At 34.9% G+C, this 20,542-nt stretch overlaps 1 protein-coding gene across 1 annotated transcript; it reads left to right on the forward strand.

The window, feature by feature from the left end:
• The first annotated feature begins 552 nt into the window (after positions 1 to 552).
• Positions 553 to 1,497, forward strand: LOC120889500 (olfactory receptor 13D1-like). The gene has a single exon (XM_040283815.2). The coding sequence runs from the start codon at positions 553 to 555 to the stop codon at positions 1,495 to 1,497; it is 945 nt and encodes a 314-aa protein (XP_040139749.2).
• The last annotated feature ends 19,045 nt before the right edge of the window (positions 1,498 to 20,542 follow it).

Consider the following 20,542-nt stretch of genomic DNA (forward strand, 5'->3'; position numbering starts at 1 on the left):
TATTGTACTTGCCACCTAATAGATGTTATCTAATTTAATTCTCACAAAAAATACCGAATAATTAATAACATCCTCCATTTTCCAGGCTGAAGTTAGTAGCTGAGCTAGTTGAAACTCAAAAAAGTTAGGTAACTTACAATGGATCATACTGAAGATAAGTAGCATGGCACTAAATCTACATGGTACTTTAATTTTGAATGAGCTTTATTAGAATAGTTTTATTTCAAAACATTCATTAATAAAGAGATTTTAAGGTATAAAAATTTGAATGCAATTTGTCTTAAATTTATACATAATAAAAGGCCTGGCACTTCTCAGCACAATTCCAAGTCTCCATTGCTATTTGAAGCTATGTAGTATTACCTATCTTTCAGTGTCTCTTTCATCATTAGTAAAATTAATATACTATCCCTGCTGTTACTGATTCCAGGACATGTTCTAAAAAGTCAAAATAAATAAATAATGAAAGTGAAATGATTAGATATAATACATCAAAAGTTCAGATTTCCCTGAGTCACCTCCTGATATGAACTCTGTAGATGACAAGGACACATGAAGATGGGGAATTATACTGCAGTGACTGAATTCCTTCTGGTGGGGCTTTCTCAATACCCAGAACTACAGCATTTTCTCTTTGTACTCTGCCTCATCATGTACAAGATTATCCTACTAGGAAACAGTCTCCTCATTATCATCACCATCCTGGATCCTCGCCTCCATACCCCTATGTACTTCTTTCTTGGAAATCTTTCATTCTTAGACATCTGTTACACATCATCATCCATTCCCTCAGTGCTTATTATATTTATGTCAGAGAGAATATCCATCTCCTTTCTTAGCTGTACTCTACAGATGTTTTTCACCCTTGGCTTGGGCTCCACAGAATGTGTCCTTCTGGCTGTGATGGCCTATGACAGGTATGTAGCCATCTGCAACCCACTGAGGTACCCCATCATCATGAACAAGGTGTTATATGTGCACTTGGCTGCGTGGTCCTGGGCCATAGGCTGCATGAACTCCTTAGTGCAAACAGTCATGACAATGGTGTTGCCTTTCTGTGGTAACAATGTTATTGATCATCTTACCTGTGAGATCCTGGCTCTTCTAAAACTTGTGTGCTCAGATATATCGATGAATGTGCTTATTATGACATTGGCAAGTGTTGTTTTATTGGTAATTCCTCTGCTGTTAATTTTTGTGTCCTATATTTTCATTCTCTCTTCCATCCTGAAAATTAATTCTGCTGAGGGGAGAAAAAAAGCCTTTTCTACCTGTTCAGCCCACCTGACTGTGGTGATCTTATTCTATGGGACAGCCCTTTTTATGTACACAAAGCCCAAGTCAAACAACACCAAAGTATCTGATGAAATCATTGTACTGTCTTATGGAGTGATAACCCCAATGTTGAATCCCATCATCTATAGCCTGAGGAATAAGGAAGTAAAAGAGGCTGTGAAGAAAATTTCGAACAGATACTTGCATATAACAAAAATATGAAAGGCCTTGAAACATGTGATTCTCTCAACACAGGATCAGATTAGGTGTATTATAGTCACAGAAAAAGTCTGCTTATAAGGCCATACATGGGACTCCATTCTTTTCAACATGGAATGCTCATATAAAGCTTCTGAATATTGTCTTGTTTGCAGTCTCTCTATGTGCACAGCTCCCCTAATTAGTCTCTAAACATCTTTCCATCATATACATCTTATTCTCTCTGCCCTCTGCTATCTCCTCTATTTTTCTTTCTTCCTCACTTTTTACTCCTTCTTCTCCCCTGTCTCTTTCTCCTCTTTGTCCTTCCCCTCAACTCTCCTTCATCTATTTCATCTCTCTTCCTTCCTTTTGTACTCTCAGTCTCATTTCTCTGTCATTTTAAATTGAACATGTATTGATTTATTTTTGTCTGGAATCCAATCTTCTGTTAAAAGTATCCTTCTTTTGATGAATCCACAGTCCATCCACTTGAGTTTGTATAGTTCTGGACAGAGCTGATCCAAACCTTTGGAAATAGTATAAGCACTTAACTTTGGCCTAATTGATTAAAAACAAAATCCTTCCTGCCACAGTGATTGATTTAACATTTCAAGTGATCCAAGTCAGGCTAATCAAACCCAATCTGTACTGTCCCTGTATGAGAAAAAAAGGGAACACTTCCTGCTAGAGTTGCTAAGTAGGTAGAGTATTCATCTGGAGGCAATCTTTGCCCATACATAGAGAAAGTCTAAATGAAAAATAAAACAAGAGTTGTGAGAGGGAGGGCGACGGGATGTATGACGCAGTGATTTTAGCTTCTTGATTAAGCTGTGTCTAAAGTCAAATTCCCAAGCATTTTTGGTTATATGAGTTATATTATTTATATAAGCTTATATTAGTCAATTAGTTAATTGAATAATTAGAGTCAATAAAAATAATTTCTTTAAAAACTAACTTTGAATTGGACTCTTAGTTACATACAATCAAATAGTCCTAACTAATGTATTCCTTTGTCGCCATTCCATTTTTATTTTAAGGCAAAAAAATTGTGGGGATAGATTATTTAAGTAGCCCCAAGTTCTCCAGAACTCAGGGATCCTTATTTTCCTTTCTTTAATTAAATTATGATCATATAATTTGTGTTCTGAAAGTAAGTAAGTACTCTAGTCAACTCCCCAATTATTTATTTATTTATTTATTTATTTATTTATATATGACAACAGAATGCATTATAATTCTTATTACACATATAGAGCACAATTTTTCATATCTCTGATTTTATACAAAGTATATTTACACCAATTCATGTCTTCATACATGTACTTTGGATAATAATGACTATCACATTCTACCATCATTTCTAACCCCATACCCTCTCCCTTCCCCTCCATACCTCTGCCCTATCTAGAGTTCATCTATTCCTCCTATGGTGACCTCTCCCTAGTCCACTATGAATCAGCCTCTTTATATCAGAGAAAACATTCAGCATTTGGCTTTTTGGAATTGGCTAACTTAGCATTATCTTCTCTAGCTCCATCCATTTTCCTGCAAATGCCATGATTTTATTCTCTTTTATTGCTGAGTAATATTCCATTATGTTTATATGCCACATTTTTAATCCATTCATTTATTAAAGGGCATCTAGGTTGGTTCTACAGTTTATCTATTGTGAATTGTGCTGCTATAAACATTGATATAGCTGTTTCCCTGTAGTCTTCTCAGCAAAAGAAACAAACTGTGAGGTGAACAGAGAGCCTACATTTTTGGGAGCAAATCTTTACCCCTCACACATCAGATAGAGCACTAATCTCTAGGGTATATAAAGAACTCAAAAAGTTAAATACCAAATAAACAAATAACCCAGTCAATAAATGGGCTAAGGACCTGAACAGACACTTCTCAGATGATGATATACAATCAATTGACAAATATATGAAGAAAATGTTCATCATTGCTAGCAATTTGAGAAATGCAAATCAAAACTACTCTAAGATTTCATCTGACTCCAGTCAGAATGGCAGCTATCATGAATACAAACAACAATAGGTGTTGGTGAAGATGTGGGGGAAAAGGCACATTCATACACTGCTATTGGGACTGCAAATTGGTGCAGCCAGAATGGAGATTTCTCCCCTATAATTTCTAAGCAGTGTTTACGTTTTCTAACATTCTGGTTTTCATTTTTGCCCCAGACTATCATTCTAAACTTTACTACTATTCCTTGAGTAATCTTAAATACCTCTTTGTTTTAAAACTCAACAGTATATTTTGCCCACAAAGAATAGACATAAGTCTCCTAAATAACCATATTCTACAGATCACTATATTTAACATCCTTCTGTAGGCTGAAAGATAAGATCAGTGAGATAGCAAGAAAAACATCACTGTTTTTGTTATTTCTTAGCCATGCCAATGCCCATGGCCCCTCTCAAGTCTATTTTCCTCTTTATCGATTTCCTGCTACGAGGTTGATATTGTCTATTCATTTTTAAAAGAACAGTGCTTACTGACCAGGAAATTGGGCCTTAATGATTTTAAAATATTAAAGTCCAATCTACAAGAACCTTGAATGATGAGTTCTGTTTGAAAATATATCAAGCTGCACACTTAGGATTTGTCCACTCTCAAAAAGGATTCAATAAAGTAATACACAACCCATTGCCTGCCTCACATAATAAATATTAGAATAATCATCACAGCCCTTCTAATACTAAGATCCACATGATTCATTCTTAACGATGGAAGTACCATGATTGGAATCCAGCAATCAAAACCATTTTTAACATCCTTTATTTGAGTTTCTTAGAAGTTCCAATACTAGAGTAATATTTTTTAAAATCCCATTGTATTTTAAAAATCCCTGCTCACAGCTGCTCTGGAGCATCTCCTTCCATCATTTCCTAAGACCCAGTCTTCTTTTTCTACAGTTTACATCCTTTCTTTTCTATTCCAACCTTCCTTGATCAGGATATTTTTCTCATATAAAATAGTGAATACTCTGATGGCAAGGAATTTAGAACGACATGGATTTTCAAGAAAATGAACATTTGAGCCCTAACTTCGGGGGTGGGGGGGGAAGCTGTTAAAATTCTCGAAAAGATTTATCCTACAATATTACTTACCAACACAAATCTAGCTTTTTTCACCACATTTTACAGATGTTATCTTTCTACCACTTTATCAACTTCTTTAGGAAGAAATTATTTCTTTCTCTTTTATTCTAATATAGGTTTTATAATGTGCCTCTGTTACATTTCTTGTTACATGTTTTATATTTATTCAGTGTAGCATAATTTGAGGATGGGCTTAGAGGTCAAGAAGAAATGATTGTGAACTATAGTTTACTAGAATTAGGAACTTTCATGTATTAGACTCTACATTTCCCATAAAGTAAAATGTTTAATTCAGTACCTAGACTGGGGGGGAGGGGGTAATTATGATTGAATTAAAAAAAGCAAAATGTCTTATTCATGTTTTGCCAATGTCATGCAATGAAAAATACATATATACTTCATACCTTTACACATATATACCTATCTCTTCAAATAGATCCCAAATTTCGTGAAGGGAAAATATGAAACTAATCTTTATTTAAGAGACCTTGGTATCCAGATAAAAGGCATTTGTTATAAAGTGTGTTGACTAATTGAATACATATGTGATTGCCTTTCTTATGCTATACATAAATAAGGATATTTGCCATTTCCTAAATAAGCCCTACAATGGCCATTCACTCCCACAAAATTGCCAATACTGTAATCAACCTGTAAAAACTCAAACTGCCTCTCAAAAAGGTCTCCTCTAACTTGAAGCCTTTTTTAAAATCCTAGCACAATTCTTAGCTCTTCTTCCTCTGTGTTAAATTTCCATAGCAAACTATTTAGGTTTTGGAATATTTATTATGTTAAGGTTTATATTCTCTTTACAATTAACCTTCTATTCATTGAAATTTTAACAGGGGAAAAGCCTGTGACTTATCTGGTCTTGTAATCATACAATTATTAACAAAGTGGGCTTCAATAAAAACATTAATGGTGTCATTGTAGAGTGCCATTTTGTATGAAGTTTATTCACTTAAGAGAATTTCATTTTCATACAATATGGGAAATATGACTGTGATATACATAATATATGCAAATACAAAAGAAAAAAAATTCTGGTTAAACTAATATGCCCTGTTTTGTATGTAGTATTTTTTTTAATTCTGGGCATCAGAAGATTGACTGTTAACAGATTGGCATAGTCTACCTAATCCATTTTCACATACATATAACCTCCAAGCTAGTTACAGAGACTTGACAATAACCAAAAGAAAAAGACATTAATATGAAGAACAATGAGTCCTATATGTGTGCCTCAGCCCTGAGAATGTGCATAATAGGCATTTTAAATATAACCAGTCCAAAACCAAAAGTTGATTTCCCCATCCTCAAACTACTTCTCAAGTCTTGATCATCTCAGGAAGAATAGCACCACACAGGAATGCCCATCCAACCCACCAGCACAATTTAGTGTGATCACCTCCATTGCTACCATACTATTCCAAGTCACATGGTCTTACCTATGCTAATACAAAAGCTTCCCAAATCCAGACTTTTTTTCTCCCACAACTCCACTTTTGTTTTCCCACAATTCATTCTTTGCACAGCAAACAGAGTTTTGTTTTTAGAATGGAAAGATAAAAACCTGTCAATGGTATTTTTAAAAATCAGAATAGTGGCTGTCATTGTGGGTGAGGGGTGATTTCAGGTATCAACTGGGCTGGGGCATGAGGAAATATTCTGAGACTATATTAATGTTCTGTAACTTGATAGGTGTTTCAGTGAAACAGGCATGCATTTGTTAGAAGTTTCTTACATTCACATTTGTTTATTGAAATTGTTTAAAAGGAAAACTAAATAAATATTAAACTCTAGTTAATAATAAAGATGCTCAACTATTTAAAGAAAAGTGTAATGATATCTATAGTTTGGTTAGAAATGCACCCAAAAAAAATGACCTGGACTTAATGTAGAGATACAGGGATAAATACATAGAATGAGATAAGCAAATCTACTAAAATATGGATGGTAGAATCTAATTGGTAAATATATAGGTATAACAATTTTTTTCAGTTTTTCTTTATGTTTCAAATTTTCACAGTACCATATTCAAAAAACTGTCAAAATCTGGCAGGAATACAGCTCTTGAATGAATTTTATATTCATGAATGAATGAGACAAGGACAGAATTTGGATCCTAAATGATATCATTATAAATTCTCTTAAACTTAGTTTAAGAAAAGTTTCTACTACTTTAAAATGGAAAACATAGTAATAGGTTATTTACAACTTTTAAAAGAGAGAAGTTAAAAATAAATTTTAATGGTCCCTATGAAACTTAATTTCCTATATTCAACTCTTGTCAGGGTTTCAGTTGCTAATCCTTGGGGAATTAGCACAAGGGGAGAAGGAAAGTGAAGAAAAGTAAGACATCAGAAGATTTACTAGAATTAAGTTCAAAGATAATAGAGAAAAGGAAAACAAATTTGTTTGATATGATGTGTTGTTGATGGTGGTCATTCATGTGTTTTTGGCTTTTTCTGACAGAACTAGTGATTCCCCTGTCATACTAGACTGTACAGGGTTTAGCAAAAGAAATTGGGCTCTTCCTATACCATGTATTTTGTCAGTATACACCTTTTCACTACAATTAAAGCCAAGAAGTTTTTGATGATGCCATTCATGTATTCACAAGATATTTGCCTATATACCTTGTAACGCTGATACCCTTAAAACAATCAAGTTACATAATTACATTTCCCTGTTTTCTTCTCACTCAGATGGGAGCTTCTCTCTCTCCAATACACCAGGTGCACCACTAGCCTGCGTATTGAAAAATTGGGATAGATTTGACCCTCAGACGCTCAAGAAAAAGCGCCTCATTTTCTTGGCCTGGCTTCAATACAAACTCTCTGATGGAGAAACCTGGCCACCAGAGGGAAATATCAATTTTAATACAATTTTACAGTTTGATAAAATTTACAAAAAAAGGAAATAGTGTGAGGTGCCATATGTTCAGATTTTCTTTGCTCTAAGGGAAAATCCTAAATTATGCCAACAGTGTAAAGTAGACTTACCTATGATGTCTGCCATAAAGAGAAAAAATCTTAGGGACTCACTGAGGAAAAGAATCAGGAGGACCCACAAAATCTCCATCTGCTGTCCTCTCTGCGTCTGCCCCAACAGGCAAACCAATTATATTACCTCTCCAGGAGATGCCAGGAGAATTTGGGTGGATCAAAGTACATACCCCCTTCCCCCTTCAAAACCTAAGGCAGATAAAAACTGACTCTACTGGAAAGTTAGGAGATATGCCAGATTGCCTGGGATTGGATCTATCCAAAGGAGCTAATCCTGTAAGTAAAAGGAGAGACTGAGGCACTCCCAGCAGCTGCCAAAGCCATTTTCGCTTTGGGGAAATTCCTCATTCCTTCCCTGCACTGTAAGGATGACTCCACCTCTGTCTACTAAAAAGAGAGAGAGAGAGAGAGAGAGAGAGAGAGAGAGAGAGAGAGAGAGAGAGAGAGAGAGAGAGAAGGGACACTGAATGCAGTAAGTCACACTGAGACCCTTGATTTTACACCTATAGTTGCCCCTATGTGAGAACATCTGATCCACTCGTGGGGAAATCTATGGTGCCACTAATGTAGAAGTCATAATTAAATGGGAGTTCAAAACCTGGGGAGACTTTTCCCTTATCTGGTCTGTTTTAAAGGTTATTATAGATTATTTCTTGGGGATGATCTTGGCTGAATGTGTATCTAAAAGATGATTTTTTTATTATAACAATCTGGTATCTAAATGAGTTTGAAGCATTGCATAATCTTGTAGTTAAAAGTTGGGGTTAGGTAATTGTTTAGTTTGTGATTTCAGATAATTCATGCCAGAGAACTTAAATACTTAGGATAGAAAATTAAAAGAACTCTACTTTCAAGTTGGCAAGTAACTCCCAATCATTTAGTTTTATTTTTTCATCAAATTTTTGAACTGGGTAGCCTGAGAAGATTTCACTAGGTATACCAGTGCATTAACTTGGGCAAGAATAGTAAATTATGATATGGTATCAGTTCCCCTCAGTGTGTAAAATTCAGGAAAAGAAAGTGTTGGATTGGGATGTTGGCCTGGCTTATTGAAATGACATTAAATAACAACAGTCTAAAATTTTTAAAGCTTAATTTTGGATATACATGGTAGTGTGTGGTTCTTTTTAAATTTTTTTCAGGTGATTTAATGTAACTTAATACTACTTTAGGAACTTCAGAACAAAGGAAGTGGCTTAATGATCCTAAAGAAATTTCTTCTGATGGTAGCTTTTATATTATCAAATAAGATCCTATTTTCAGTTTTGTGTGAGCAAGTTTTTCTAGTGTAGGAAGATGTAAAGGTATAAAATTTTATAAATTGTATCTTAAACTTGTATCATAAGTTTCAACATCCAAACCTGAAAATTGTGACTTATGGTTAAAATGCCTTAGGCATGAGGCTTCTCCTCAGAATTCCAGTTTTTCTTGCTCCTCCCAGACCTCAGGCAGGATTTAAGTTGAAATGCAAATAGAAGAAGCCTAGAGCTCAGTAGGAGACAGATCTGAGGCCCAAGGAAAAAAAAGAGTAAAAGTGTCTTTTTATGGGAACTCAAACTAGAACAAACCAAAAAGTAAATTGTATGGCATTTATTAATTACTGGCCGGTCAATTTTTTTCTAGGACTTTTGCCTTTTCTTAGATTCTATTTTTTTTGAGCTTATGATTTTGATCCTACAGACAAGTTAATGTTTTTCTGATAAGTTCAGTTTCAGAACTATAGTATTTAAGATTTATGAAGAGCCCCGCCTTACCTGAGATAAGGCTCTATGTCCCATCTCACTGCATGTGAAAGTGACTATGAAAGAAGTAGGCCAGATTTCAGTACATTTAAAGTTGTGTCCAAAAGCTGGTTTTTGTCAAGATTACTAGGATCTCAAACAGGGGATTATAATGTATAACTCCACCAAAATTCAAGGTAGTTATTATATGAACTAAATGTGTTTTTACTCTTGATAATTTTATTTTGTAGTTTTCTTATAAATGGTCTAAATATTGCCTGTTAATGTTTTGCAGAGGTACTGATTTAAGAACTCACAACCTGGGTTAATTTAAGATAATGAGTTATAATGAGGTATCACCGACAGCATAGAGAGAGACATTAAAGCCCAGTACTCTTAATATAAGGCTGTTGAAACTTATTTGCTGGATGTTTAAGATTAAGTTTTAAAATTAAAGTTAAATTAAAAGGGCCAAGAAAACCAATATTTGGCTCTTGCCCTCTGAGCCAGTCTGAATCCAGGGAACAGGGGACATTTCCAAAGAGCTTTGCAACTCTGGGCCACATAACCTCCTGATCAGGGAGATTAATGAGACCGCTGGAGGACAGAAAGCCAATCAGTGCATTTGCTATGAAGAGGAGGGTCATCAAAGAAGGAAGATATCCCTGATGCTTCCAAGGGAAGCCACATGGTCAAGCAAGGCCTGGACCCATCCTAGCGCAAATGGCACTAGCAGCGCAAATGGCACTAGCCGAACTGAGAAGCTGCTGTAAAGTTCCCTGAGGACTCCCGGGGAAACTCAGCTGACTGTTAACAATAGATAGAAACAAAAGTCAGTTTGACTTGCTTCATCTTAAACACTTAGCAAAGACGGTCAAAGCCAAAACACAACTATTCCTGGGCATTTTAAATGATAATAATAGTTAAATGTAACTTCCAAGAATAAGTAAACTGGAGGCTGCAAAAGAGATTCTCAGACAGAAATGCCTGATAACTATCAAAAGGAACTGCCAGAGTAGTTTTAAGTTTGAGGCCTACAAATATTCCTAACCTACACAGGTAGGCTTAGTGTTTGCTAGTATGACTATCCAGCCCTAAGTAACAGAATTAAAGGTTTCTCTATTAGACACAGAGGTCATACTAGTAAAAGGATTTTGCATGATCAGATGACATTAAATTATTAAACTGTATCTTAAGGAAAAGGACATCTGTAACTCTAAAAGTTAAATGTTGTGTTTACATTCCTGACAATTCTGACATTGTGACAAATATCCTTAAAGATTTACATGCTCAGACAGAAGCCATGTCCTCAGCAACTTTGTCATGGGAACAATATCTTAGCTCCTGGTTCTCTGGTACTTCCTGGTGGAAAACATTGTTAGTCTCTGTCTTTGTCATCATACTCATTGGCATATTCCTGTGCTGTGGCATTTATTGCTGCATCAATATGGTTCCAGTACTAATGAATTCTTGTTTCTCTTATAGACCACCCATCACTCAAATGGCCCTCCAGCCTATTACTTCTCAATCGGACTTTTATCATGGACCACTCCATAGATGCGATTTTTAAAGGGGACTCCAAACTGCTTGCCCCACACCGTCCCTTTTCAGCCTGAAGAAGCCAGAAGGATCTTCGCCCCCTTTCCTTACAGCAGTAAGGAGTTCCCCAAATTAGAGGGGGGAATGAAGCCAGATTTAAAGTTAGGTAGTCAGTGTAGTTAGGTAAATCAGGTTCAATATCATATCAAGTGAAATCTAAATTGGAGGCAATGCTGAGAATGATTCCAGAAACGCAGGACAACTCATGGAATGTTAATGAAGTCCCAGAAAGGCCCGAGGCCAAAGTCCACCTCAAAGAAATGTTAATGGAACCCAGGGAACAGACTCAGAAGATTTGAAGATAGCCCATCCCAAAGAAGTGTTAATGAAGTCCTTCCTGCCCAGATTACCTGTGTCCCACCCCCTTGGGCCTTCCAACCTACATTCCATCATCAAAAATATAAAAAGGGGAGACAACCGCACTTCCACGGATTCCACCTCTTGGGTCCCCTTCTTCCTCCAGGAGAAGTCTTTTCTGCTGCCCTTAAATAAACTTCTAATTTCTACTCTGAAAAAAAAATGTTGAACTTTGTGTAAATTCACAATAGTATTTGAAAGTGAGAAGAAGCTGTGGGTTGAAATTTGTTTTTTTGGATGTAATATATTTGCTATAATGTAAAACCCAACAGGATGACAGAATGGTCAAATGAAAATGCATAAAATTTGCTGTAAGATGTATGGAGAATTATTTTCTTTATTAAAGAATTCTTATAACTTATAATTCTTATAAGCATGCATATTTGTAAAAATGGTCTCCTGCATCAAGTACTTGCATAATCAGAGATGACTTATAAACTCATCTTGTAATAGCTCATTATTTTTGAAAGATTTCCATACTGAATTCTGGACATATGACCAAGAAACCGATGAAACAAAAGAAAATTGGAATTAAAAAATACTTTTAAATAATTCAAAGTTTAAAAATCATAATTGAAATTTAAAATATTTGAAATGTTAATGATAATAAAATTACAATCAAAATTTGTGTAATAAATGAATTATGTGTTCAAACACATACAATGGAAAATAAGAAAGATGGAAAATTAATACTCTAAGAATCCAGGAAGCTTAAAAATTTAGAAAAAAACAGGAAATAAAGAAATCCAATGACAGGTAGAAGACTAATAAGTAGTTTAAAAATTTTAGTAAGACATAACAGAAATACAAAAACAAATTAAAATTGGGCAAGGAAGTTGAATAGGCATATTTTCCAAAGAGGACATAAGAATGGCCAAAAGGATCAGGAAGAGATGCTCAATATCACCAATTATTAAAGAAATGCAAATCAAAACTATAGTGAGATACTACTTCACACCCATTAAGATGAATACTATCAAAATAACAAAAATAACATGTGCTAGAGAGGATATAAAGATATTGAAACCCATGTACTTTGCTAGTAGAAATGTAAAATGGTACAGCCACAATGGAAATAGTATGACAGTTTCTCAAAAACTTAAAAGTGCAATTACCATACAGAGCAGCAATTCCACATCTGAGTACACAACAATAAATAAATAAATAAATAAATAAATAAGTGAAGGCATGATCTCCAAGGGATATATGTATATCCATGTTCATAACAGCATTATTACAGAAGTAACCCAAGTTCTCTCTCTAAGGATACATGAATAGCAAAATGTGGTGTATATCTACAACATAATATCATTCAGTCCTAAAAGAAAAGGAAGAAAATTTTGACAAAGACTCCATAGATGAACCTTGAAGACATTATGCTAATTGAAATAAGCCAGTCACAAAAAAGACAGATACCATCTGAGCCTACTAATAGGAAGTAGATATTCAAGTAGTAAAATGCACAGACAGAAAGTAGAAAGGTGCTTTCCAAAAGCAGAAAAATAGAAGAAGGGAGGTTGAATGTGACTCCCAAATGCGTGGCTTCTCCTGACCTTCCTTCATCTTAGGACACTACAGCCATCACCATAGTCCTCCCCACATAGTAGCCTCTACCTTGGAACATCTGACAGGGTATGGATGAAGCTGCCTCTCATAGCAACACATGCCACAGCTCTACATCTCCTAACAGACCTCCCAAAGCTATCCTATGGCCTGCCCTTTCAGCCCCATCTCTGAAAGTGGTAGTTTCCATTTTGCGACACCTCCATGCCATCTTGGGTTATCTTCTTCTCTGCTGACACCACCACTTTCAGTATAGATTTGATGCTACTGCCACCACCAACTAGGGAAGTGGCCACTTCCATCTAGGGACAACAGCCAGGACCCAGAAGACCATAATCAAGTTCCTGCAGACCTGGTTACACCAGAGGTATCACTGCTAGATCTAATCACTGCTGATAGCCACCATCTTGTTACAGAGGCAGAAGAGAACCTTAGATAGGGTTTCCTCTTTCTCTCCTTTCTCCTTTTAATAGCCAACTTATTTTGAGTCATCTTTCACTTTGCCTACGATCTAACACCTCTATTTTCTCAGCTCCAACCTCATAAACTTCACACCCTTTACCTTCCACTTATGCCTTTGCTCACCAGTACAAACTGTAGACACTTTTGCAAACTTACTATTTATATTGCAGATAATAATTGAACACATCATTTAATCAATTACAAAACTAATTCATTAAACAGGAACTAGTTGGTTTAAAGCTGTGTAACACATGCATTGGGAACTGTTAATATTGATTCTCTCCTTAAAGGCAAGATACCAGAAATCTTCAGGGATACTTTTAAAATAGGGTAGAAACTGTAACACCTAAGATTCACACTGCTAAAGAGGAAGAAACACAAAAAGCATGAAAAGACAAGGGAAAAAAAGGACCCAAACAAACCAAGATGATACAAAATAGAATCCTTTAGAAGAACAGTAGATGAAATGTCAGAGAGGGAGTTTAGAATGTACATAATTAAAATGATCTGCAAATAAGTAATGACATAATAGACCAAATAAAGGCAACAATTGATCATTTCAACAAAGAGATAAGAGAGCAAACATAGGTAGCAAAAGATTACTTCAAGAAAGAGATGGAGATTCTGAAAAGAAAAAAAAAAACAAACAAATCCTTGAAATGAAGGAAACAATAAACCAAATAAGAAAATCAATAGAAAGCATCACTAACAGAGTAGATCACTTGGAAGAAAGAACCTCAGACAACAAAGACAAAATATACAAATTTGAGAATAAAGTTGACCACACAGTGAAGATGATAAGAAACCATGAACAGAACATCCAAGAATTATTTGGTCAAAAGACCAAATCTAAGATTAATTGGGATAGATCAAGGCATAAAACAAAAGGAAAGCTCAATCTCTTCAATAAAATAATATTAGAAAATTTCCCAAACATGAAGAAACAAATTGGAAAATCAAATACAAGAGGCTTACAGGACATCTAGTGCACAAAATTACAACAGATCTAAAGTGAGGCACATTATAATGAAAATGCCTGGCATACAGAATAAGGAATTTTAAAAAGCTATAAGAGAAAAGTCTCAGATTACATATAGGGGAAAACCAATTTGGATCTCAGTAGATTTCTCAACCCAGACCCTCAAAGCTAAAGATAAAGGAACAACATATACCGAGCTTTTAAAAGAAAATGAATGCCAACCAAGAATCTTATATCTAGCAAAATTTAAGCTTCAGATTTGACAGCAAAACAAAAACCTTCCATGATGAACAAAAGTTAAAAGAATAAAAGAAAGCCTGCATTACAGAACATCCTCAGCAAAATATTCCATGAGGAGAAAATGAAAAACTATAAGGAAACCCAGCAAAGGAAGGAACTACAGTAAAGTAAAAGCCAATCAAAGGAGAAACCAAGTCAAGTAAAACACCAGAAACACACCAAAATTACCAGGAATAAAGAAACATATTTCAATAATAATCCTGAATGTTAATGGCCTAAACTCATCAATTAAAAGACATAGACTGGCTGATTGGGTTTTTTAAAAACAAGACCCAAAAATATACTGCCTTTGAGAGACTCATTTTATTGAAAAAGACATCCACAGGCTGAAGGTGAACTGAAGGGAAAAAACATACCACTCACATGGACTGAGCAAACAAACAGCAGTTTCTATCCTCATATCGAATAAAGTGACTTCAAACCAAAGTCAGTCAGAAGGGAGAAAGAAGGATGTTTAATACTGCTTAAGAGAATCATACATCAACAAGACATAATAATCACAAATATTTAGCCCCAAACAATGGAGCATCCATGTATATCAAACAAACCCTTATAAATTTCAAGAATTGAATAGACCACAACACATTAATACTGGTGAATTTAACACACCTCTTTCACTACTGAATAGCTTTCCAAACAAAAAATAAACAAACTATAGACCTCAATAATACTATCAATAATTTAGACTTACAAACATATATAGACTATTTCATCCATCAACAAATGAATGTACTTTTTTCTCAGCAGCACATAAATCCTTCTCTAAAATAGACCCTATGTTACACCACAAAGCAAGTCTTAGCAAATACAAAAAAATGGAGATATTACCCTGAATTCCATCACACCATAATGAAATGAAGTTAGAAATCAATGATAAAATAAAAAATATAACAAAGTCCAACACCTGGAGACTAAATGACAGACTACTAAATGATGCATGGATAACAGAAGACATCAGGGAGGAGTTAAAAAACATTCTTAGAGGTAAATGAGAATACTGACACAACATATCAAAATCAACTACAAAGGCAGTGCTAAGAAGAAAGTTCATTGCATTAAGCTCTTTCATTAAAGAAGAAAAAGCAAACAAATAAACGACCTGGAATTACATCTCAAAGCCCTAGCAAAAGAAGAACAAATCAACATAAAAAGCAATAAAAAACAGGGAATAATTAAATCAGGGCTGAAATCAATGAATTGAAACAAAAGAAACACTTGAAATTTTTGAAAAAAAAAAGATTATTTGAAAAAAATAAATAAAATTGATAAACCCTTAGCCACCCTAATGAAAATAAGGAGAGAGAAAACACAAATTATTAAAATTTATGATAAAAAAGGAACCATCATGACATCCACAGGCTGTCAGACACGACTGAAATACAGAAGATAATTATGAACTATTTTGAAACTTTATACTCCAATAAAATACAAAATCCCAAAGACACCAACAAATTTCTAGAGGCCTATGATGTGCCCAAACTGAATAAGGAGGACATATACAAATTAAATAGATCAATTACAAGTAAGGAAATAGAAGACACCATGAAAGGCCTACCAACCCAGAAAAGCAAGGGACTAGACTGATTCTCAGCCAAGTTCTACAAGACCTTCAGAGAACAATTAATACCAATACTCCTCAAATTATTCCATGAAATAGAAAAGGAGCGAACACTTCCAAACTTATTCTCCTAGGCTAGTATCACCTAATACCAAAGCCAGACAAAGACTCATCAAGGAAAGAAAATTTCAGACCAATATCCCTGATGAACATAGACACAAAAATTCTCAAATTCTGTTAAATTACATACAGAAACATATTAAAAGGATAGTGCACCAAGATCAACTGGGGTTCATCCCAGAGATGCAAGGATGTTTCAACATATAGAAATCAATAAATGCAATTGACCAGATCAATGGACTCAAAGAAAAGAACCATATGATCATACCAATGGATGCAGATAAAGCATCTGACAAAAGACAGCACACTTTCATGTCCAAAGCACTGGAAAAACTAGAGATAGTAGGACATACTTCAACATTGTAAAAGCTATCTATGCTAAACCCAAGGCCAGTATCGTTCTAAATGGAGAAAGACTTCCTTCTACAAATGGGGAAAGACTAGGATACCACTTTTCCCCGTGTTTATTGAACATAGTCCTTGAAACTCTAGCCAGAGCAATTAGAGGGACAAAAGAAATTAAAGCGATATGAATAGGAAAAGAAGAACTCAAACTATCACTATTTGCTGATGACATGATTCTATACTTACAGGATCCAAAAAAATCCACCAGAAAATATATAGATGAAATAAAAGAATTCAGCAATGTAGCAGGAAATAAAATCAATACCCATAAATCAAATGCATTTTGATATATCACTGGTGAATCCTCTGAAAGAGAAATTGGGGAAACCATCCCATTCATAATAACCTCAAAAAAAATACTTGGGAATCAACTTATCAAAAGAAGTGAAAGACCTCTACAAAGAAAACTACAGAACATTTTTTTAAAAAGGAATTAAAGAAGACATCAGAAGATAGAAAGATTTCCCATTCTCTTGAATAAGTGGAATTAATGTTAAGACGGCCACACTACCAAAAGCACTATACAGATTCAATGCAATACCAATTAAAGTCCCAATGTCATACCTCACAGTAATAGAAAAAGCAATCATGAAATTCGTCTGTAAAAATAGAATAGCCAAAGCAATACTTAGCAAGAAGTGTGATGGAGGAGGCATCACAACACAAGACCTTAAACTATACTACAGAGCAATAGTAACAAAAACAGCCTGGTAGGCACTAAAACAGACATGTAAACCAGTGGTACAGAATAGAAGACAAAGAAACAAACCCACATAAAAATAGTTAGCTCATACTAGACAAAGGTGTTCAAAACACACATTGAAAAAAAGACAGCTCCTTTAACAAATGGTGCTAGGAAAACTGGAAAACCATATTCAACAAGATGAAATTAAACCCCTGTCTCTCACCATGCACAAAATTCAACTCAAAGTGGATCAATGACCTAGGAATTAGACCAGAAACCCTATGCCTAATAGAAAAAAAAGTAGGCCCAAATCTTCATCATGTTGGATTAGGCCCCAACTTCCTTAATAAGACTCTGAAAGTGCAAGAAATGAAATCAAGAATCAACAAATGGGATGGATTCAAACTAAAAAGGTTCTTGTCAGCAAAAGAAACAAACAGTGAGGTGAAGAGAGAGAGCCTACAGAATAGGAGAAAATTATTACCACACACACATCAGATAGTGCACGAATCTCCAGGATTTATAAAGAACTCAAAAAACTTAGCACCAAAAAACAAACAGCCCAATCAATAAATGGGCTAAGAATTTGAGCAGACAGTTCTCAATGGAAAATATACAATAAATCAAGAAATATTTGAAAACATGCTCAACATCTCTAGCAATTAGAGAAATGCAAATCAAAACTACTCTAAAATTTCATCCTACTATGAGTCAGAATGGCAATTATCATGAATATAAGAAACAATAAGTATTGGGGAGGATGTGGGGGAAAAGGCACATTTTGTTGGTGGGACTGCAAATTGGTGCAACCAATCTGGAAAGTAGCAAGGAGAGTCCTTAAATACTTGGAATGGAACCACCTTTTGACCTAGCTATCCCACTCCATGATCTATACCCAAAGGACTTAAAAATAGTATACTATACTGATGCAGCCACATCAAGGTTTATACCAGCACAATTCACAATAACCAAACTGTGTGACCAACTTTGATGCCCTTCAATAGATGAATGGACATAGAAACTGTGGTGTATATACACAATGGAATATTAGTTGACAATAAAAGAGAATAAAATTATGGCATTTGCAGGTAAATGGATGGAGCTGAGAATATCATGCTAAGCGAGGTAAGCCAATCCCCAAAAAATAAAGACCAATGCTTTCTCTGATACATGCATGCTAATCCATAATTGGGTGGGGAATATGATGAGTGGAGGAACTTTGAGTTGGGCAAAGGGGAGGGAGGGATGGGGAAGGGGAATGGGGATAGGAAAGATGGTGAAATGAGATGGACATCACTACCCTAGGTGATTACACAAATGGTGTGACCCTATTTCATGTACAACCAGAAAAGTGAAAAATTGTGAACCATATGTATTAAATTGAAGAGCATTCTGCTATCATGTATAACTAATTGAAACAAATTAATATTTTCAAAAAATAACAGGAATACCTGTATGAATATATCTCAATGAATTCCACATTTATATAAAAAATGAATGTAAACACATGAAGGAAGACCAGAAGAGTATAGGAAGGATAATGGGATTGCAGGGGAGTACTAGGGAATGTACTAGAGCAAATGATGTTATGTGCATTTATGAATATGTAAAAATCAACCACAATACTATGTATAATGAGAGTGCACTAGTAAAAACACATTTTTAAAGGAAGAGAGATGCAGTGGCTGCTTTATTTTCCTCCCAAAAACATTTAATTCAGTATTCATCACCCAACAGTTACCTAACAAAAATCTAATGATTCTAGTGGGACTCTGTAAGGAAAAGTGAAGAAAAGTTTTTATTCTTTTAATATCAATTACTGTTAATAATAAAAATGCAACATCACTTTATTGCAATTTTGTGCACTGTATAATCCAGCATTACACACATGAAAATACATACACACAATAAAAATAGTCATATATATTCAGAAACTTAATGAAGGGAAAGTTGGTCTATGCTTCCATCTACTACTATATAACAGGGCATTAAAAAAAAGAAGGTATTTACCCAGGGATGTAGCTCCAGAACATAAACACCTAGAGTTGAGCTGAAGCTGCTACCCACCTACTCCATTGAGACAGCATTGAATCCATCTCTCCTTCTTCCTGATGCACACTTGTATGAACCCAGCTTTTCAACAAAAGCTAGCAGTAGTACCATCAAGAGACTATATACCCTCAGCCACCTAATAATTTCCACCACCATGCAATTCATGCCTATTTGTAATACAAGGTGTAACAATGTATCTTCACACTCAAAGACCAAATAGGCAAAATAAGTTGGTCAGATAAACCTCATAAACTGCTTTTAAAAGGATAAAGTTATAAAATATTTTGTCAATACTTGGTAAAGATTAATATGAACATAATTTATGAACCAGGATTTCCACCGCGTGTTTTGTATACTACAGCAGCAGTTTGTAATCTCTAGTACACACAGAGTCAAAGGAAGTCTATTAAGGACTCTTTAGATGTGGTAACTTACATAATTAAAGGTTACATATTTATTGTCACTGCATTCTAATTGAAATAAAGCAATTCTTAGTTTATGAAGGGAGGTAATAAACTACAATATTATAGCAGATCTTCTGACTTTGTTAGCCAATAAAACTCATAGATGTCGTCAAACTTCATTTACAGTTCCTGCAAATACAACAAAATTTCTAGGCTCAATACCACTTTAAAATTATGTCTTTTTCACCCAGCACTAGATCTTCTGAGTCCCCTTATAAGAATGAAAAAAATAAGAATGAAATGAAATGAAATAGAAGATTTAAATCATGACATTTGCTGGTAATTAGATGGAAATGAAGAACATCATGCTAAATAAAATAAGCAAGACTCTGAAAATCAAGGGTCAAATGTTTTTCTCATATATGAAAGGTAAAACAAAATAAGTGGAAAGGAGAGGGGATCCCATAAAAATAGAAGAGAGCACAGTGGATTAGAGGAAGGAAATACAGAGGGATTAAGGGCAGATGGGAAAAGGGAGGAACTGCAGAATTATATTGGCCAAATAATTCTATGTACATATATGAATATACCACTGAATTTCACATTTACAAGTATCTATGAAGCACTGATTTTTAAAAACAATAAATAAATAGATGAAAAAACCGTAGACGAGAGTAAGGGGAACAGGGAAGCAAGGAAGGGCAGGAAAGAAGTACTAGGACCTGAAATACAGCAAATTA

Source organism: Ictidomys tridecemlineatus, chromosome 4 (genome assembly GCF_052094955.1).
Source record: "Ictidomys tridecemlineatus isolate mIctTri1 chromosome 4, mIctTri1.hap1, whole genome shotgun sequence".
In the NCBI taxonomy this organism is placed as follows: Eukaryota; Metazoa; Chordata; class Mammalia; order Rodentia; family Sciuridae; genus Ictidomys; species Ictidomys tridecemlineatus.